The sequence below is a fragment of the Streptopelia decaocto genome, assembly GCF_964273445.1.
Source record: "Streptopelia decaocto genome assembly, chromosome: 10".
NCBI lineage: Eukaryota > Metazoa > Chordata > Aves > Columbiformes > Columbidae > Streptopelia > Streptopelia decaocto.
In genome coordinates this window covers 834,466-856,670 of record NC_138665.1, presented here as the reverse complement: position 1 = coordinate 856,670, position 22,205 = coordinate 834,466, and the positions used below count along the sequence as shown (strand labels likewise).

At 53.6% G+C, this 22,205-nt stretch overlaps 1 protein-coding gene across 1 annotated transcript; it reads right to left on the bottom strand.

Annotated features, from left to right (window-relative positions):
* Positions 1-20,688: 20,688 nt before the first annotated feature.
* Positions 20,689-21,878, bottom strand: GPR119 (G protein-coupled receptor 119; the record flags this gene model as incomplete). Its single annotated transcript, XM_082061694.1, has 1 exon — positions 20,689-21,878. One exon carries the CDS (start codon positions 21,876-21,878, stop codon positions 20,898-20,900), a length of 981 nt encoding a protein of 326 aa, XP_081917820.1. The 3' UTR covers positions 20,689-20,897.
* Positions 21,879-22,205: the final 327 nt, after the last annotated feature.

Below are 22,205 nucleotides of genomic sequence, written 5' to 3'. Positions count from 1 at the left end.
TGGCGAACTACCGGAGGATTGCTATCTAATAGAGAACAATTCAAAAAGTTAAAAACGTACAAGGCTTTCTGTATTCGCTCCTCTGGCGTAGCAGTCCCTATTCCCCCTTTTTGTTTTAATAATAAGCGTTTTAAGGTTTGGTGAGAGCGTTCTATCAGAGCTTGACCCGTGGGGGAATGAGGGATGCCCGTAACGTGAGAAATTCCCAAAAAAGCAAAAAAGGCGGTTAAATTTTTAGACACATATGCGGGACCATTGTCTGTTTTAATTTGAGAGGGTACCCCTAAAGTGGCAAAAGCGCGTATTAGATGTTTTTGCACATCGCGTGCTTTTTCTCCTGTATGACAGGAGGCAAATAACATTCCCAAAAATGTATCAACAGAGCAATGAATAAACTTTAAACGACCAAATTCGGCAAAACGAGTAACATCTGTTTGCCAGAGTTGAAGACTCTGTAAACCTCTGGGATTAACTCCTCCTGCTATGGAAGGAAAAGAGTGCCTTTGACAATCAGGACACACCGCAATGATATTATTGGCTTGTTGTAAGGTAAGGTTAAACTGTCGTTTTAGGCCTCCAGCATTTTGGTGGAAAAAGGAATGACTAAGCTTAGCTTGTGTGACACGGAAGATAAGTTCCTGTAACAAGTCAAATAATGCAGCATGGGAAACATCCCGTAACATAGAAGCCTCGGCTTGGCTAACAATTCCTGCAACATAAGCAGAATCAGTAATTTTGTTAAGAGGAACAGACCATTTACGAAAAACTCGAACAACTGCGGATAATTCCACTATTTGAGGAGAACCTTGAACAATTTCGATATCAGATTCCCAGGGCTACAGCTTTCTCCATGACTTCATGGTATTGTGCTGCCACTAGAATGTCATCCATATAATGATATAACAATGCAGCAGGTACCACAGTTCTGACAGGACTAAGTATTTTGGCCACATACCATTGGCATATTGTGGGACTATTTTTCATTCCCTGTGGTAGCACAACCCACTGGTATCTTTGCAAAGGAGCTTGCATGTTGATGCTAGGGACCGAAAAAGCAAATTTAGGAGCATCGTCTGGATGCAATGGAATGTTGAAAAAACAATCTTTGAGATCTATGATAGTTAAATGCCAATCTCGAGGGATCATGGTAGGTGACGGTAGCCCGGGTTGCAGGGCTCCCATGTTTTCCATAGCGTCATTAATTTTTCTCAAGTCATGGAGCAAGCGCCACTTGCCAGTTTGTTTTTTAATAACAAAAACAGGTGAATTCCAGGGACTTGTAGAGGGTACAATATGTCCCATAGATAATTGTTAATCTCTTGCAGTAACTGCTCTACTACTTGGGGTGAGCGCAGTGATGTAGAAGGAGGCTCTGGGAAACTTCTCAGTTACACATTCCTTAGCTCTATTTACCTTTTACAATTAGACGTGTCAAAAACAGTATAAACCAGTATAATAAACCTCAATCTATTACTCTATTTTCCTAAATCTAAATCAGTTAATATTCTAGCAACTTCATACAATACCAAGTTCATATCCATTATAGCATTTAAAGTATCATTTCAAGTTTGTCTCAATTTTTTTTTTTTTTTTTTTTAATTAAATTATATTGCCCCTCAAAGCTACTCTAACGTGTAAGGATGCATCCTGAAGTGAAGCAAGGCAGAATTCTAGCAATGGAACCGGTTCCCATTATAAATATGCAAATTAAAATACTGAGCTCAGATGTGAAAAACAAATACCCAGTTCAAATATGCAGATGGATCACAGTCACACTAATTAAAGACAATATCTCAATTTTTGCATTGCACCTTTGAGCTGCTCACTGCTCAGGCAGGTGGAGGTACCTCTGGGTCTCCCTGACAAAACAGGTCAGCGGCGCCGGAGCCCATCAGTACTCGCCCCCCCGCCATCGCAATGAGCTGAACCGGGCAAGGCCTTCCTTTTTGCTTTGTTTTGTTTTCAGTGTCTCATCTGGTGCGCTATAACTGTTAGTCCAAAACCTGGATTCTTTACTTGATGTGCATATGAAAAAGCCAAATTTAGTGTACCGAGATGAGAGACAGCCTGTCACAGAGTTGCGCAAGTCTGGATATTGGAATAAAGCTAGCATGCTAGAGAGAAAAACAACAGCTACTACACGCAAAATTTTTACGATCACATTCATTCAGCAAGGAACCAAATCACTCATGATCTTCCGAACCATCACAAAATGCACATTTTGAGTCAACGGATTCTCACGATTTAACAGAGTACGAACTTATCATACCATATAGCACAAACCTATCGAAATTGCAACATACTTAAACAGATACCCTCAAAGAACACAGGTTAATGAGGAAAGAACCTTGCAGACTTTAACAAGTTTCGCGACCTGTGTGTTATCAGTTAAGTCTCTCAGCTGTCTGAGATGATTTAATGCAAAAACAACATTAATTGCAACAAGATTCTATCCTCCGGACACTTTCCCTAATCATTTAACTCATACAGCAGCAAACACTGATTTCAATATTTAACAAGATCTTCCTTCCTTATAATTCCGAGTGCTTTCCCAAGCCTTAAAGCACCTTCCAACACCAATCTTCTAGGAACACAACTGAAAGCAACTATTCCTGACCCCATCTTGCAAGTAAAAACCTTGAGAAGAGAGAGGGAGGGAGGGAGGAAAGGGGGGGGGGGGGGGGGGGGGGTGGGGCGGGGAAACGCACAGGTCTGCTTGAAAACAGTTAACTCACATTCCTGACAAGCCGCTCGATTTTCAGAGAGGCAATACACAGAAACACACAATATGCACTGTAAAACTCGCAAATAACGTGTTGATAGCAAACATTAGCATTCTCTACTGCTAATTTAAACACCAATGCTTCCTCAGCTTCCAAGTTTTCAACCTGCTCACTGATGGCCTCTTGAAGATGGTCAATAAATTGCGTGTAAGTCTCATTGGGACCCTGATTACGGTGTTTCAATTAGTGTCTCTAATGATCTATAGCTGTTACCTTTCACAGAGTTCCTTTGCCCAGTTCTCATCCGGTGACTCCCTCTGCTCTTTCGTAGGGGTTAGAGGGTTAAAAAACAGTAAAAGCAAACTGGTAAAATTGGTAAAAGGACTGATAGTACACTTGTTTACGACTTTAGCATTCTCAGCTTTCACAGGGTCTTTGAGTAAGTTGTCCGACTCCAATCCTCTGGACGATGGTACAGGAGGCCACCCGCTCGGCATTTTTCCTCCCCCCGCCCCGGACTGCTGAGCCATCGGGGGCGCCGACAATACAACAGGGGATGGAGTAGGGAGGGTATCGCAGACACAAGCCGGGTAAACTTCACAGCAACTTTCAAGATACTTATCAGGCTGCAACGCTGCAAAAATTCCAGCAGCAGCAGATCGTTCAGCCTTAAGGTCTTTTAAGGCAGTCCCATGATTTCCATTGCTGACTCTATCCCATTTTTTCTGCTCTATATTGTCCCAAAGTTCAAGCGTAAAAATTGAGGAAGCAGTCACCGTAGGGACCGTAACTTGCACCCATTTAAGGATTAACTTAAGATCTTGTCCCGAAAGAGCTCCTCTTCCCTGCTTATTAAGCAGAGTTTTCATGTGCTCATAAACGTCTCTTTCAGGGGAACTCTCCTGATTCCCCATTTAGTTTCCCGCAGCAGCTCACCTCTCGTTCCAGACGGAGGGAGTGATTCGCCGGCCGGCTTATCCTGCTTCTTTCAGCAGCACTTCCCAAGTTCTGCGGGACGTCGCGACAGGCCACCTCGCCCTGGGCTGCCACCAGGCAGGCGGTTATCTGACCTGCGTTCCTGTCACGGACGATCACGTCGGGGTCACCATTTGCCGCGATTGAGAGACAAGGACGCAGTTTGATGCAAACAAGTGTCCGATTTATTGATCAGAGGCGACACATTTATATAGTCTAAGGCTAACGTGTTACATACTGATTAGCTCATCTTTGGGAAAGTTAGTTCGGCTGAGAAAGTTTTACAAGCTATGTTCCCATCGCTAACAGTTGCTAGTTTCATGGTCATAAGATATACTTTGTTGCAAGGAGAAGGCACCTGTTTATCATTGCAAGTCCCTTGTTCTTTGTTTTACCTTCAGCACGCTGTAATTTTCCACTGCAGCACATTCCCACTGTTACCATGGCCTGCTCTTACAACAGACTAGCTAACTTATTATATACATAAGACTATGTTATAGATCAATTCACATCATATGAATTTAGATAACCCACACCTCAGTCTCCTCTTGTCCAGCTCCAGAGCCCCAGCTCCCTCAGCCTTTCCTCACACGGGAGATGCTCCACTCCCTGCAGCATCTTGGTGGCTGCGCTGGACTCTCTCCAGCAGTTCCTGTCCTGCTGGAACTGAGGGGCCACAACTGGACACAAGATTCCAGGTGTGGTCTCCCCAGGGCAGAGCAGAGGGGCAGGAGAACCTCTCTGACCTACTGACCACCCCCTTCTAACCCACCCCAGGTACCATTGGCCTTCTTGGCTTTTTGAGATTCAGGGATGGGCTGCTACCCAGGCCCTTTGCTCTGCTGTCTCAGCAGAGACAGGGCATGGAGAGCAGTGCAGTAGAAGAAACAGAAGGGTTGTAGATGTGTTAGAAACCACAGAAATTCCTGGGAATGGCTGCAAAGGAATTGGGACTTCTCACTGCAACAAGGTGGTGGGATCAACAGTCCAGCTGAAATGCAGCTACAGCGACGCACACAGAATGGGCAATGAACAGAGGAGCTGGAAGCCATTGGTACAGCAGAAAAGCTACATTGTAGTTGCCATCACAGAAACATGGTCATGGCCAACAGCATGTGCACCTTTGCATACTCTCTGGACTATTAATGGAAAACCACCTAAGAACTGTGCCATCCTGGCAGGATTTGGGGACACTTCCAGGCATGGAGCCCCAACTACTCCAGCCTGCGAGCACCCCTTCCAGCCCAAGGCTTGGAGAGAGGAGACAGGTCAGTGCCTCAGCACGGGATCCTCCGCTGCGCAGAGGTGCTCTGTGTTCAGAGGCACCATGTCCAACGTTTGTTTATCTTGGCATAGTAGGACAAGAGTTTTATTCAGCTGGCAGTAACAAACTGTAGGAAGGAACAATTATTCTATATAAAATATTTACAATGTTGACATGATGATGTAGTATAGAGGAAACACCAGCTTGGGGTGACAGCAGCAGCCTTGGGAAGTGACAATGCAGGATGTGGCGCTGAGTGCAGGCACAAAGGGGTCAGAGATGGGGCTGAGGCAGCGGGCTTGAGCTCATGTCACCCTACGTGTCCCTTCCTGACGTGATGATGAGCATAGTCCAGAGCCCAGCAAGGAGCTTCACCTTTAGACTGCGCCTCAACCGTGCGCTGCCATTGCTATACGCTGCTTAGTACTGGGACTTCAGTGCACCGCTGTGTCACTGGGCCCTGTGTCACAGTCCATTCGGTGATGGAATCATGACGGTTCGTTTAATTTGATGGCGAAGCACAAAATTAAGGCAACCAAAATGCCAAGGGGTTATAATTCTATCACACAGTGTTACTTTATTATTTGCCCGTAAAGCAGCACGCGAAAGAGAATGTAGAGGAAGAAGGGAAGGAAAAAGGAAAAGGGGGGAAAGAGGATTTGGTTACCACCAAAGGAGTCCCAAACGTGTCCCTGTGGTCTCCAGTCCCGTAGAGTCCTGCTGGTCCTCTGTCATGATTTGGGATCCTTTGGTGGGGAGATCCCAATGATGTCCAGTCAGGAACCATCTTTTATGCATCTTCACTCCCCCTCACTTTGGGATTTTCTTCTTTTCTTGACTTCAGTAAAGCATTTGACACAGTCTCCCACAGTGTCCTTGCTGCTAAACTGAGGGAGTGCGGTCTGGATGATCGGGTAGTGAGGTGGACTGTGAACTGCCTGAAGGGAAGAAGCCAGAGAGTCGTGGTCAATGGGACAGAGTCCAGCTGAGGCCTGTATCCAGTGCAGTGCTTCAGGGGGCAGTGCTGGGGCCGGTATTATTCAATATATTCATCAATGATTTGGACGAGGGAATAGAGTGACTGTCAGCAAGTTTGCTGATGACACCAAGCTGGGAGGAGTGGCTGACACTGGAAGCTGTGCTGCCATCAGAGACCTGGACAGGCTGGAGAGTTGGGCGGGGAAAAATGTAATGAAATAGAACAAGGGCAAGTGTAGAGTCTTGAATGTGGGCAGGAACAACCCCAGGTTCCACCAAGATGCTGAAGGGAGTGGAGCATCTCCCGTGTGAGGAAAGGCTGAGGGAGCTGGGGCTCTGGAGCTGGACAAGAGGAGACTGAGGGGGGACTCATTCCTGGGGATCAATATGGAAAGGGGGAGTGTCAGGAGGATGGAGCCAGGCTCTTCTGGGTGACAACCAGTGACAGGACAAGGGCCAATGGGTGCAAACTGGAACACAGGAGGTTCCACTTAAATATGAGAAGAAACTTGTTGGGGGTGAGGGTGGCAGAGCCTGGCCCAGGCTGCCCAGGGAGGTTGTGGAGTCTCCTTCTGTGCAGACATTCCAACCCGCCTGGACACCTTCCTGTGTAACCTCATCTGGGTGTTGCTGCTCCATGGGGGGATTGCACTGGATGAGCTTTCCAGGTCCCTTCCAGCCCCTGACACTCTGGGATTCTGCGATTCTCTGACACATGACATGAAAATAATGCATAATTTTCCAAGGATTTGTCTGCTCCCTAGGCTGAAAACAAACTGCATGGAGGGGGGAGTAAGTGTGCTAGGGGAGCAAAAGGAGATTGAGAGCTTGTGAGGACCTGGAGCAGATTCTGAGAGTTTGCTGTTCCAGAAAGGTTTGGCTGGTGCAGCAGCTGAGAGGAAATGGCCAGCTATGATGGGTCCCCAGAGTGATGCTTTGGGACCGGTGGCACGTGCATCTCCCTAACCAGGCAGTAGAATGCACTTTGGGCCCGGTAGAAGGAAGGTGGCAGAGGCAATGCATTGGAGAGCTGGCAGGATGAAACTGGGAGGTGGATGAGGCCACCTCCTTTAGCAAGTGAGTCACTGAACAGCTCACAAGTACTGTAAAAGCGCACCTTGGGAGAACCCTGGTTGTCACAGAAGGGGGAAACGGTAGATTCTATTGCTGAAAACGGACTGTGTGGTTTTGTGAATGTGGCTTCAGCTCTTTTTCTTCAAAGGAGGCTCATACCTACTTAAGAAAACTCATGACGATCACGGTGAAAACAAAGAAGCAGTGTGGTGAGGCTGTAGAGTGGCCCTTGGTTTGTCCTGCCAACAAGCTCTGAATGCGGATTCTTGCAGGTGCAGCGGAGCAGGCAGCAGCATCTGAGCAAAGCTCTGGGGGACGGGGTCCTGTGTGCTGGGGACAGCTTCCCTCGCCATTCTCTGCTCCCTCCTCCTTCAAGCAGGGGCTGCCCCACGCCGCGCACAGCCAGGCCCAGCCGGGCCCGGAGGTGGGTGTCTCCGTGACGACCGCCGGGCTCTGTGATGTGGGCACCTCGTCATAACCAGAGGCCATTGTTACACGGGGTTGTCATAGCCAGAGGCCATTGTGACACGGGGGTCCCCGCCCTGACCGTGGGGGTATTTAAGGAGCGAGAGCCCTGGGGTGCTCACTCCCAGGAGAGCAGCTTCTCAGGAGCAGCAGCTTCTCAGGAGGCAGCATCTCCCCTGGGTGCCCGTTGCGGCTCTTTGGTAGACGAGACCCAAGATGCCCATCGACGAGGAGGCGAACGCCCACTCCCAGCCCTTTGGGCTGCCCCCCTTGCTCCACAGGCCACAGGGGAGGGACGGGACAGGGCAGGAGGGAAAGGCCGGTGGTTGGACGGGGCCGCAAGCAGCTGCTGCAGTGCCGGGACTGCCACCTCCATCCCCTGTGTCCTGCTCCTCCTCCTGCTCGGAGGTCAGCCACAGCCTGGGCCAGCACAGCATCCAGAGCACCTCGGTCACCACCTCGGTCCGGGAGCGCGTCCAGGACCACCGTGAAGGTCCCCAGGAGGGGTCTGGCTGGCCTCGCAGCACCAACACCGAGGCAGCAGCAGAGGCAGAGTGCCCAGCACCTGCCCCACAGGGCCCCACAGCCTACGACGCAGCTCTGTGGGACACAGCCCAGCGCATCTTCAATGAGAGCTTGCGCAGGGCTGTGGCTGAGATCATGGGAGCTGGCCAGGAACCGGAGGAACAGCAGGACCTGGCCCAGCGCATGGACTTGCAAGATGAGAACAGCAAAGAGGGGTGTCAAGGCGGAGACATCATCACCCACAGCATCTCGATCAACCCCTCGGTCCAGGAGCACCTCCAGGACACCCCTGCAGCTCCCCAGGAGGGGTCTGGCTTGCCCAGCTGCACAGACACGGAGGCGGCAGCAGAGGCAGAGCGCCTGGAACCTGTCCAGCAGAGCCCTGCAGAGGACGATGTGGACCTGTTAGACATTGTGGAGCACATCATCAGTGAGGCCGTGCACAGGGCTGAGGCTGAGATCCAGGGACCTGGCCAGCAAGCGGTGGAACAGCGGGACCTGGCCCAGTGCGTGGATGTTCCAGTGGCAGCACCAGCACCTGCAGGACTTGAAGCCATTGAGGCTCGTTTGGCAGGAGACAATGAGGGACAGGCCAGCACAGCCCCTCTCGTCCCAGCTGCAAAGGAGGAAGAAGAGAACACAGTTTCTCCAATGTCTGCAGAGCAGGGGGGAGAGACCAGCACAGACATGGCCTGCCCAGCGCAGGGCCCAGCTCCACGGCGACGGCCTTCCCGGTTCCGGAGGGCGCTGCGGGCTCTGCGCAGGGCTTTCCGCTGCAGCTGCACCGCGGGACAGCAAGAGGAGTAGAGCCCGGCTGCCAGCGCCACGCGGGTGCCTGCGCAGCGTCCACGCCAGGGATGGGTGCATGGACAGTGACCGCGGGATTCACCTGCCCTGAGGACATGGTGCTGCCAGCCTCTGCTCGGCCTTGCATTGTTTTTAGAAATCATTAAAGCCAATTAAAAAAAATGACAGTTTTCCCCTGTGCTCATCTGTTCCTGCTCCACCTCGGGACAAAGAAGGCTGCAGGAAATCTCTGTCCTCGGGGTGTCCCGGCATTGGTTGCGGGAAGCCCTGGGCTGGTGCTGCCGCAAGCCGGCGGTTTGGCTGGATCCCCCTCAGGCTCCCTTCCCACCCGCCTGTCTCCAATTCCAGTCAAGGACTTGGAACATTTGAGATCTACTGCCGACTTGGCCTGGTTGACCTGCACCGTACGGCATCCCCTTCGTCTCACAAGGAACCTCCCCATTGCGGGGGTGTTTCGGAGCACCTACATGAGCTGATACCGTTGAGACCCTCCAAACCCACACGTGGTCCCTCGCCTCTACTGAGGGTCTTCCAAGTCAGGAAGAGGCGGCTGCTCGCTCCCTTGCTGGAAATCTGAGCCATGATCCATCTCTGCACAAGGCTCTGATGCACAAGGCTTCCAGCGTCACGAGAGCACGTTCAGGCCTGAGAGACCGGGGAGAAGCGCCGCAAACAGTGCTGGTCTTGACAAGAAATCCACCCGCTCAGAGCTTCGTCTCAGATGCGAGTTACTCTGCCCTGGGTTTTTCTGGGGCCCAAAAATGGAGGGAGGCTCAGGTAGAAACCCAGTTAGCCAAGAGCCGCAGCAGCTGCTGATCCCTGTGTGGCGCATTGCAGACCAGCCAGGGCTGTCTGTGGCTGCTGCATGCCCCGGGCTGCAGCCTTCGCAGCATCCTCCTCTTCCCCAGCACCCCCGTGCACTGCACAGAACCAGAGCTGATTGCAATGACTGGGGCAGCACCGGGCAGCAGCAGCATCTCTCTTCCCAGCCTCCAGCTGCTTAGTTGCTGTTATGCTCCATTCGGTGATGGGCTTGTTACAGTTCGTTTACCTTGATCCTGAAGCGCAAAATTAAGGCAACCAAAATGTCAAGGGATTATAATTCTATCACACAGTGTTACTTTATTATTTTGCCCGTAAAGCGGCACGTGAAAGAGAATGTAGAGGAAAAAGGGAAAGAAAAATGAAACGGGGGAAAGAGGATTTGGTCACCACCAAACGAGTCCCAAAGGCGTCCCTCTGGTCTCCAGTCCTGTAGAGTCCTGCCGGTCCTCTGTTGTGATTCGGGATCCTTTGGTGGGGAGATCTCAACCATGTCCAGTCAGGAACCACCTTTTATGCGTCTTCACCCCCCTCACTCCCACAAGTTGAGGCCAATTTGTTTCGCAACCCAGGCTTAACTGTGCAGGCTCAAAAAGTCCTCGCTTCGCCTGCCAGAACCTGTCTGCGCCTGCATGGCCTGCGTTCAGGGCTCTTTATGGTCCATTGGGTGACCTCAAAACCCTTGGCGAGCCTCTGCGCATGCTCTTCTTCGCTGGCTTTAGTAACGGGGAGCAGGTGGAGGGAGAGTTTGGCTGAAGCAGCAGGTGAAAAGCCATCGTCTGGACAGCAGATGTTGTTCTCAGGTTGGAGAGACCCGTAGAACACGATTCCTTTTAGGAGGTGGGGGCAAGTTTGGCTGAGGCAGCAGGTGAAGCCCACACAGCAGCCATTGTTAACGGTCAGAGAGGCCTGTGCAACACAATGCTTCCTCAGGCCTCTCTCCAAGTCATTGCCCATTCAAGTTCTTGATGGCGATGTTCAGGCAAACACTGTCTTTCAGCCAGACTCCTACACCCTGGCAAGCTCCTGGGCCACTTCAAATAAGTAAATAAGTAAAATTTGTATTAAACGCTCACAAACTTCCATAAACGTTCCACATGTGGAGTATCTAACAGAACCTGTTCAGGGAGCGTTGGGGTCTCCTGTGAGAAGAGGCCCTCGAAGCAGATCTTGTCCTCGGTGCAGGCGAGCTTGCAGGCTCCCGGCTCCTCAGAGATGACGGGGACGGTGAGGGCTCAAGGGACAGCACCCTGGCAAAGTCAGCCTGTGCCCCCGCCACGTTCCACACCGCCGTGTGGGCCTTCCTGCGCTTGAACGAGGCCGTGATGTTGTCCTTGTACTTGTTGAGAATCACAGAATCCCAGAGTGTCAGGGGTTGGAAGGGACCTGGAAAGCTCATCCAGTGCAGTCCCCCCATGGAGCAGCAACACCCAGATGAGGTTACACAGGAAGGTGTCCAGGCGGGTTGGAATGTCTGCCGAAAAGGAGACTGCACAAGCCCCCTGGGCAGCCTGGGCCAGGCTCTGCCACCCTCACCCCCAACAAGTTTCTTCTCACATTTAAGTGGAACCTCCTGTGTTCCAGTTTGAACCCATTGCCCCTTGTCCTGTCACTGGTTGTCACCCAGAAGAGCCTGGCTCCATCCTCCTGACACACCACCTTTCCATATTGATCCCCATGAGTGAGTCCCCCCTCAGTCTCCTCTTGTCCAGCTCCAGAGCCCCAGCTCCCTCAGCCTTTCCTCACACGGGAGATGCTCCACTCCCTGCAGCATCTTGGTGGCTGCGCTGGACTCTCTCCAGCAGTTCCCTGTCCTGCTGGAACTGAGGGGCCACAGCTGGACACAAGATTCCAGGTGTGGTCTCCCCAGGGCAGAGCAGAGGGGCAGGAGAACCTCTCTGACCTACTGACCACCCCCTTCTAACCCACCCCAGGTACCATTGGCCTTCTTGGCTTTTTGAGATTCAGGGATGGGCTGCTACCCAGGCCCTTTGCTCTGCTGTCTCAGCAGAGACAGGGCATGGAGAGCAGTGCAGTAGAAGAAACAGAAGGGTTGTAGATGTGTTAGAAACCACAGAAATTCCTGGGAATGGCTGCAAAGGAATTGGGACTTCTCACTGCAACAAGGTGGTGGGATCAACAGTCCAGCTGAAATGCAGCTACAGCGACGCACACAGAATGGGCAATGAACAGAGGAGCTGGAAGCCATTGGTACAGCAGAAACGCTACATTGTAGTTGCCATCACAGAAACATGGTCATGGCCAACAGCATGTGCACCTTTGCATACTCTCTGGACTATTAATGGAAAACCACCTAAGAACTGTGCCATCCTGGCAGGATTTGGGGACACTTCCAGGCATGGAGCCCCAACTACTCCAGCCTGCGAGCACCCCTTCCAGCCCAAGGCTTGGAGAGAGGAGACAGGTCAGTGCCTCAGCACGGGATCCTCCACTGCACAGAGGTACTCTGTGTTCAGAGGCACCATGTCCAACGTTTGTTTATCTTGGCATAGTAGGACAAGAGTTTTATACAGCTGGCAGTAACAAACTGTAGGAAGGAACAATTATTCTGTATAAAATATTTACAACGTTGACATGATGATGTAGTATAGAGGAAACACCAGCTTGGGGTGACAGCAGCAGCCTTGGGAAGTGACAATGCAGGATGCGGCGCTGAGTGCAGGCACAAAGGGGTCAGAGATGGGGCTGAGGCAGCGGGCTTGAGCTCATGTCACCCTACGTGTCCCTTCCTGACGTGATGATGAGCATAGTCCAGAGCCCAGCAAGGAGCTTCACCTTTAGACTGCGCCTCAACCGTGCGCTGCCATTGCTATACGCTGCTTAGTACTGGGACTTCAGTGCACCGCTGTGTCACCGGGCCCTGTGTCACAGTCCATTCGGTGATGGACTCATGACGGTTCGTTTAATTTGATGGCGAAGCACAAAATTAAGGCAACCAAAATGCCAAGGGGTTATAATTCTATCACACAGTGTTACTTTATTATTTGCCCGTAAAGCAGCACGCGAAAGAGAATGTAGAGGAAGAAGGGAAGGAAAAAGGAAAAGGGGGGATAGAGGATTTGGTTACCACCAAAGGAGTCCCAAACGTGTCCCTGTGGTCTCCAGTCCCGTAGAGTCCTGCTGGTCCTCTGTCATGATTTGGGATCCTTTGGTGGGGAGATCCCAATGATGTCCAGTCAGGAACCATCTTTTACGCATCTTCACTCCCCCTCACTTTGGGATTTTCTTCTTTTCTTGACTTCAGTAAAGCATTTGACACAGTCTCCCACAGTGTCCTTGCTGCTAAACTGAGGGAGTGTGGTCAGGATGATCGGGTAGTGAGGTGGACTGTGAACTGCCTGAAGGGAAGAAGCCAGAGAGTCGTGGTCAATGGGACAGAGTCCAGCTGAGGCCTGTATCCAGTGCAGTGCCTCAGGGGGCAGTGCTGGGGCCGGTATTATTCAATATATTCATCAATGATTTGGACGAGTGAATAGAGTGACTGTCAGCAAGTTTGCTGATGACACCAAGCTGGGAGGAGTGGTGACACTGGAAGCTGTGCTGCCATCAGAGACCTGGACAGGCTGGAGAGCTGGGCGGGGAAAAATGTAATGAAATAGAACAAGGGCAAGTGTAGAGTCTTGAATGTGGGCAGGAACAACCCCAGGTTCCACCAAGATGCTGAAGGGAGTGGAGCATCTCCCGTGTGAGGAAAGGCTGAGGGAGCTGGGGCTCTGGAGCTGGACAAGAGGACACTGAGGGGGGACTCATTCCTGGGGATCAATATGGAAAGGGGGAGTGTCAGGAGGATGGAGCCAGGCTCTTCTGGTGACAGCCAGTGACAGGACAAGGGGCAATGGGTGCAAACTGGAACACAGGAGGTTCCACTGAAAGAGGAGAAGAAACTTGTTGGGGGTGAGGGTGGCAGAGCCTGGCCCAGGCTGCCCAGGGGGGTTGTGGAGTCTCCTTCTGTGCAGACATTCCAACCCGCCTGGACACCTTCCTGTGTAACCTCATCTGGGTGTTCCTGCTCCATGGGGGGATTGCACTGGATGAGCTTTCCAGGGCCCTTCCAGCCCCTGACACTCTGGGATTCTGCGATTCTCTGACACATGACATGAAAATAATGCATAATTTTCCAAGGATTTGTCTGCTCCCTAGGCTGAAAACAAACTGCATGGAGGGGGGAGTAAGTGTGCTAGGGGAGCAAAAGGAGATTGAGAGCTTGTGAGGACCTGGAGCAGATTCTGAGAATTTGCTGTTCCAGAAAGGTTTGGCTGGTGCAGCAGCTGAGAGGTAATGGGAGTTGGATGAGGCCACCTCCTTTAGCAAGTGAGTCACTGAACAGCTCACAAGTACTGTAAAAGCGCACATTGGGAGGATCCTGGTTGTCACAGAAGGGGGAAACAGTAGATTCTATTGCTGAAAATGGACTGTGTGGTTTTGTGAATGTGGCTTCAGCTCTTTTTCTTCAAAGGAGGCTCATACCTACTTAAGAAAAGTCATGACGATCACGGTGAAAACAAAGAATCAGTGTGGTGAGGCTGTAGAGTGGCCCTTGGTTTGTACTGCAAACAAGCTCTGAATGCGGATTCTTGCAGGTGTAGCGGAGCAGGCAGCAGCATCTGAGCAAAGCTCTGGGGGACGGGGTCCTGTGTGCTGGGGACAGCTTCCCTCGCCATTCTCTGCTCCCTCCTCCTTCAAGCAGGGGCTGCCCCACGCCGCGCACAGCCAGGCCCAGCCGGGCCCGGAGGTGGGTGTCTCCGTGGCGACCGCCCGGGCTCTGTGACGTGGGCACCTCATCATAATCAGAGGCCGTTGTGACACGGGGGTCCCCGCCCTGACCGTGAGGGTATTTAAGGAGCGAGAGCCCTGGGGTGCTCACTCCCAGGAGAGCAGCTTCTCAGGAGCAGCAGCTTCTCACGAGGCAGCATCTCCCCTGGGTGCCCGTTGCGGCTCTTTGGTAGACGAGACCCAAGATGCCCATCGACGAGGAGGCGAACGCCCACTCCCAGCCCTTTGGGCTTCCCCCCTTGCTCCACAGGCCACAGGGGAAGGACGGGACAGGGCAGGAGGGAGAGGCCGGTGGTTGGACGGGGCCGCAAGCAGCTGCTGCGGTGCCGGGACTGCCACCTCCATCCCCTGTGTCCTGCTCCTCCTCCTGCTCGGAGGTCAGCCACAGCCTGGGCCAGCACAGCATCCAGAGCACCTCGGTCACCCCCTCGGTCCAGGAGCGCGTCCAGGACCACCGTGAAGGTCCCCAGGAGGGGTCTGGCTGGCCTCGCAGCACCAACACCGAGGCAGCAGCAGAGGCAGAGTGCCCAGCACCTGCCCCACAGGGCCCCACAGCCTACGACGCAGCTCTGTGGGACACAGCCCAGCGCATCTTCAATGAGAGCTTGCGCAGGGCTGTGGCTGAGATCGTGGGAGCTGGCCAGGAACCGGAGGAACAGCAGGACCTGGCCCAGCGCATGGACTTGCAAGATGAGAACAGCAAAGAGGGGTGTCAAGGCGGAGACATCATCACCCACAGCATCTCGATCAACCCCTCGGTCCAGGAGCACCTCCAGGACACCCCTGCAGCTCCCCAGGAGGGGTCTGGCTTGCCCAGCTGCACAGACACGGAGGCGGCAGCAGAGGCAGAGCGCCTGGAACCTGTCCAGCAGAGCCCCACAGAGGACGATGTGGACCTGTCCGACATTGTGGAGCACATTATCAATGAGGCCGTGTACAGGGCTGAGGCTGAGATCCAGGGACCTGGCCAGCAACCAGTGGAACAGCAGGAGCTGGCCCAATGCGTGGATGTTCCAGTGGCAGCACCAGCACCTGCAGGACTTGAAGCCATTGAGGCTCATTTGGCAGGAGACAATGAGGGACAGGCCAGCACAGCCCCTCTCGTCCCAGCTGCAAAGGACGAAGAAGAGAACACGGTTTCTCCAATGTCTGCAGAGCATGGAGGAGAGACCAGCACAGACATGGCCTGCCCAGCGCAGGGCCCAGCTCCACGGCGACGGCCTTCCCGGTTCCGGAGGGCGCTGCGGGCTCTGCGCAGGGCTTTCCGCTGCAGCTGCACCGCGGGACAGCAAGAGGAGTAGAGCCCGGCTGCCAGCGCCACGCGGGTGCCTGCGCAGCGTCCACGCCAGGGATGGGTGCATGGACAGTGACCGCGGGATTCACCTGCCCTGAGGACATGGTGCTGCCAGCCTCTGCTCGGCCTTGCATTGTTTTTAGAAATCATTAAAGCCAATTAAAAAAATGACAGTTTTCCCCTGTGCTCATCTGTTCCTGCTCCACCTCGGGACAAAGAAGGCTGCAGGAAATCTCTGTCCTCGGGGTGTCCCGGCATTGGTTGCGGGAAGCCCTGGGCTGGTGCTGCCGCAAGCCGGCGGTTTGGCTGGATCCCCCTCAGGCTCCCTTCCCACCCGCCTGTCTCCAATTCCAGTCAAGGACTTGGAACATTTGAGATCTACTGCCGACTTGGCCTGGTTGACCTGCACCGTACGGCATCCCCTTCGTCTCACAAGGAACCTCCCCATTGCGGGGGTGTTTCGGAGCACCTACATGAGCTGATACAGGCGAGACCCTCCAAACCCACACGTGGTTCCTCGCCTCCACCGAGGGGCTTCCAAGTCAGGAAGAGGCAGCTGCTCGCTCCCTTGCTGGAAATCTGAGCCATGATCCATCTCTGCACAAGGCTCTGATGCACAAGGCTTCCAGCGTCACGAGAGCACGTTCAGGCCTGAGACACCGGGGAGAAGTGCCGCAAACAGTGCTGGTCTTGACAAGAAATCCACCCGCTCAGAGCTTCGTCTCAGATGCGAGTTACTCTGCCCTGGGTTTCTGGGGCCCAAAAATGGAGGGAGGCTCAGGTAGAAACCCAGTTAGCCAAGAGCCGCAGCAGCTGCTGATCCCTGTGTGGCGCATTGCAAACCAGCCAGGGCTGTCTGTGGCTGCTGCATGCCCCGGGCTGCAGCCTTCGCAGCATCCTCCTCTTCCCCAGCACCCCCGTGCACTGCACAGAACCAGAGCTGATTGCAATGACTGGGGCAGCACCGGGCAGCAGCAGCATCTCTCTTCCCAGCCTCCAGCTGCCGAGTTGCTGTTATGCTCCATTCGGTGATGGGCTTGTTACAGTTCGTTTACCTTGATCCTGAAGCGCAAAATTAAGGCAACCAAAATGTCAAGGGATTATAATTCTATCACACAGTGTTACTTTATTATTTTGCCCGTAAAGCGGCACGTGAAAGAGAATGTAGAGGAAAAAGGGAAAGAAAAATGAAACGGGGGAAAGAGGATTTGGTCACCACCAAACGAGTCCCAAAGGCGTCCCTCTGGTCTCCAGTTCTGTAGAGTCCTGCCGGTCCTCTGTTGTGATTCGGGATCCTTTGGTGGGGAGATCTCAACCATGTCCAGTCAGGAACCACCTTTTATGCGTCTTCACCCCCCTCACTCCCACAAGTTGAGGCCAATTTGTTTCGCAACCCAGGCTTAACTGTGCAGGCTCAAAAAGTCCTCACTTCACTTGCCAGAACCTGTCTGCGCCTGCATGGCCTGCGTTCAGGGCTCTCTTTATGGTCCATTGGGTGACCTCAAAACCCTTGGCGAGCCTCTGCGCATGCTCTTCTTTGCTGGCTTTAGTAACGGGGAGCAGGTGGAGGGAGAGTTTGGCTGAAGCAGCAGGTGAAAAGCCATCGTCTGGACAGCAGATGTTGTTCTCAGGTTGGAGAGACCCGTAGAACACGATTCCTTTTAGGAGGTGGGGGCAAGTTTGGCTGAGGCAGCAGGTGAAGCCCACACAGCAGCCATTGTTAACGGTCAGAGAGGCCTGTGCAACACAATGCTTCCTCAGGCCTCTCTCCAAGTATTGTCCATTCAAGTTCTTGATGGCGATGTTCAGGCAAATACTGTCCTTCGGCCGGACTCCTACACCCTGGCAAGCTCCTGGGCCACTTCAAATAAGTAAATAAGTAAAATTTGTATTAAACGCTCACAAACTTCCATAAACGTTCCACATGTGGAGTATCTAACAGAACCTGTTCAGGGAGCGTTGGGGTCTCCTGTGAGAAGAGGCCCTCGAAGCAGATCTTGTCCTCGGTGCAGGTGAGCTTGCAGGCTCCCGGCTCCTCAGAGATGATGGGGACGGTGAGGGCTCGAGGGACAGCACCCTGGCAAAGTCAGCCTGTGCCCCCGCCACGTTCCACACCGCCGTGTGGGCCTTCCTGCGCTTGAACGAGGCCGTGATGTTGTCCTTGTACTTGTTGAGAATCACAGAATCCCAGAATGTCAGGGGTTGGAAGGGACCTGGAAAGCTCATCCAGTGCAATCCCCCCATGGAGCAGGAACACCCAGATGAGGTTACACAGGAAGGTGTCCAGGCGGGTTGGAATGTCTGCACAGAAGGAGACTCCACAACCTCCCTGGGCAGCCTGGGCCAGGCTCTGCCACCCTCACCCCAAACAAGTTTCTTCTCAAATTTAAGTGGAACCTCCTGTGTTCCAGTTTGAACCCATTGCCCCTTGTCCTGTCACTGGTTGTCACCCAGAAGAGCCTGGCTCCATCCTCCTGACACTCCCCCTTTCCATATTGATCCCCAGGAATGAGTCCCCCCTCAGTCTCCTCTTGTCCAGCTCCAGAGCCCCAGCTCCCTCAGCCTTTCCTCACATGGGAGATGCTCCACTCGCTTAATGGAGCGTTAAAGTGTTAAAGAAATGTTCTTGGCCCTGAGTTTCCCACAGCATAGTCTAAGACACCTGTGCTTAAAAAAAATAATTTAATTAAAAGATAAAATAAAAAATAAAGTGAAAGGTACAGTAAAGAAACAGTCTGGACTGGGTACCTCTCAAGGGGACAGACCTGGAGACTTTTTTAAGTCTTGGGCTTTGAAACCTTCCCAATCTGTGCACCTGCTCTTCATGTATCCTTCAGGCATTGTCCAATGGTAATTCTGGGTCTGGGGGCTTCTTTGTTTCTTATCGGATTCTCTTTCTCTGTCCTCCAAGCAGCTTTTTTTTACTGTTCTTATCTAGAAGGTTTACAGCCTCTACTGACAGAGTTTCCTCTCCATCTCCTGGTATTGGTCTTCAATGCCCCTTTCACCAAGCAACCAGGTTAAGAAAAGTTCAAAACATGCAGCCGGGAATTCTAGCAAGCCTGGACACTCACACGAAGTTTGGCTACTCATGCTAAAATAGGTTATACAAACAAAAGAATACAGCTAAAAGAATAGAATACAATTTAAAAGTTAGTTCGATTAAGCTTATTCAGCAACAGGAGGAGTAATGATGCAGCACCTCATAGTACTCCTGCTTGCATTGGCTGTAATTTAACAGCAGGGGTGTGATCTTCTGGTCAAGCTCCATCCAGTCTGGGGGCTGAGCTGCTCCTTCATCTGCAGGTTCTGGAGCCAGGTGATGGCATCATCACAGTATCTGGCAGGTGCCTCCTCACCTTGGCCTGCCGGTGCTCATTGCCCTCCTAGTGTGTCAGACATACAGCCTGCAGCTTCTCCTCGCCCTGCATGGCCCACAGGTCCTGCTGGTACGAGCTGGCACCTCTACCTGGAACGCTTTGATGTCAGAGATGAGGGGCCAAGGATTCTGGAGCTCATCGAGGTCGGGACAGCCCAAGGAGTGGTGCTCGTGCAGCTGTGCCATGCTGCAGCTGTGCCACTGCCCCTCCAACGGGTCCTTCCCCACCCATGTTGCACAGGCTTTTGAACACCAGTGGGTCAAGCCACTTCCCACACCAGTAGCTTGAACTTGCTGGTGATCAGCTCAGTGGGCTTCTTCCACGCCCGGCTGTCATCCAGCAACGGAAGGTGGCCTTGGTGCTGTCGCAAAGTCAGGCCCCTCCATCATGCCCGCGCCGCCCCCTGCCCCGCGGAGCCACCTCCGGGGCACAGGCTGCACACGGAGCCAGGACGGTGCTGCCAGCACCAGCTCTCAGGCTCGTGCCATGTTGTACAGCAATGAACCGCATCTGCCACGTCATATTTGGTCTCAAGCCTTTCCCAGGTAGAGACATGCCACAGAGAGCCTGTGGTTGGCTTTATTTTTTAAAGACACTTTAATTTTTGTCTCTTTCATTAGGATGGGGAAGGCCTCAGGACCAAGGCAGGTTCTGGATATGGCCTTGAGCCTTCATGGCTGCTGGTGGGGCAAACAACAGAGGTGGAAACAACTGCTATTTCATGCGTAGCACCTTCATTTTAAGATAAGGGCGCATTCCTAGCTGAGAAGCCTCTTTTAAGATTTTTTTTTTTCATGTGGATTAAATGGACATTATTTTACGAGAAGCAATTCAATACCACAGCCTGTGGCAGGGTCAGCAGTCTGGCCACCGCTGCAGTGTGCCAGAGCACACAGAGGTGCTGCGTGCTCCCAAGGGACTGTGTCAGTGCGTAGGGACCACTGTGGTCCCAAATCCAGCCCCGGTGAGACAAAGCAGCCCTCCTGCCTGGGGTTTTCCCTGTCTCTACAGCAGCTGTTCCTCCTGCCACAGCTCAGCGTTCAGCCAGTTACTCATTAACTCTCTTTACAGCCCAAACCAAACAGCGACAGCACAGCCCGTGCTGCCCTGCACCTCTCCGGGGCGTGCAGCGCCCAGGGCTGCTCCGCGCTCACCCTGCCAGCTCCGGTGCAGACAGAGCTGCTGCCAAGGAACAGCGGGAACCTTCTCCGTGTCCCCAGTGCCGTGGCCGAGCGCCCAGACCCGAGCAGGGGACACCCTGCTGCCCCTCCAGCTGCAGGTTCGGGGGATGGCCCAGACTCCAGCTGCAGCACCACGAGTTTGGTTGAGGAAGGGCAGCGCCTGGGAGCACTTGTGGTCCAGGACAGGTGTAGGATACGCACACACCTCCCAGCCTCTGCTGCCAGGGCCAGGAGCCAAAGGCAGCGAAGCAAACGCTGTGCAAGCAGCAGAGAGGTGGTGCTGCAGGCAGAGGGGAGGGCAGGGGCAGCTGGGCAGAAATGGGGCAAAGATCCTGTGGAGCGAGTGCTGAGTCTTGCTGCCAGGAGACACAAGGCAAAATCCCATGCGTGCCGCACACCTGCAGTTTGGGTTGCCCGAGGCTGGTGCAATACGGGCCGTGCTGTGACTCTGCGGGGCTGTGGGCAGGCTGGAATTGGGCCGTGCTGATGTCTGGCAATAGCATCCAGCCAGGTCCCAGCCCATCTGTGAGCTCCTCCACAGCTGACAGGCCCCGAGTTCATGGTGACAACGTTGGAGATGAGCTGGAAAGCCTGTGAGAGCTGCTCCTTACCGTGTCAGTTCTGGAGCCGTGGGCAGGACACAGTGGGGAGAGACTTGGCGGCTCTTCCAGGGGATCGGTGGCTGTTCCCCAGGAGAAGGAGGATTCTGCTCTTCACGCTTGCAGCCAGCTGGGAGAGCTGCAGCCGCACGTCCTTCTGCCAGTAGGAGTAGAGCAGCGGGTTCAGGAGGGAGTTGCACAGTCCCAGCAGCCAGAGCCAGCTCTCAATGACTCTGTAGGGCAAGCACTCAGAGCAGACAGTCTGCACGATGCTGGCGACGAAGAACGGCAGCCAGGACAGCGTGAAGCACCCGATGAGCACTGCGACGGTGCGCATGGCCTTCATGTCGCTGGCGGTGCGGGACGGGGGGCAGCCCCCTGCCAGCCCTGCGTGCTCCACTTGTCGGATGTGCTGCACATGCACAGAGGCAATTTTCAGCATGTCGCAGTAGAGATAAAAGAAGAGAAAGAGCGCCGGGAAGAAGCCAACGCAGAAGATGGTGAGCACGTAGACAGGGTGGAAGACTTCGAAGAAGGAGCACTTCTTCTGGGTGGAGATCTTCTGAAAGCACGGGGTGAGGACCGGGAGGAAGCCAATGATGCCAGCAACCAGCCAGAGCACCACCAAGCGCACCCCGACCCTCAGGCCTGTCACCAGCTGGACATAGTGGAAAGGCTTCCTGACTGACAGGTGCCTGTCACACGCAACCAGAATCAGGGACAGGATAGAGGCAGCAGAAGAGGAGGTCACAAAAGCCATTCTCAGGGCGCAGAAGATCTGGGAAGGTTGAAAGGGCTGGGATAACTCATCCTTGGCCAGACCCACAACCGTGAAGCCAACCATGGCATCTGCAACAGCGAGATTAAGGACAAAATAGAGCCCTTTGGAGCCGCTCTTCAGGATGAGGCAAAGGAGAGCGATGGCCACCAGCGTGTTGGCAGCGATGATGAGCGAGGCCAGCACAGCAAGGATGGCTCCCAGGGCTAAGCTAGCCATGGCAGTCCCCTGTGGGGCACAGCCCAAGGTCGGCACGTCCCCAGCACGATTTTAGGGCATCCCTCACCTGGGGCTTCTCAGCGCGAACAGCTCCGCAGCGAGCGCAGCCCCTCGCTCTGCGGTGAAAGCCCTGGGTGCGGTGGCGTCTCTCCAGCCGGGAGCAGAGCTCTGCCAAGAGCACCGGAGCATTCACAGTACCTGCTGTGCCCACAGAGGTCCCTCCCCTCCAGCCACGTTTCCAGACAACCCTGGAGCAGAGGGTGAGCAACGAGCACCTGGGCAGGAAGCTGCGGCGGTGGAACACGGGGTGGTGGCCATGCCCCAGCC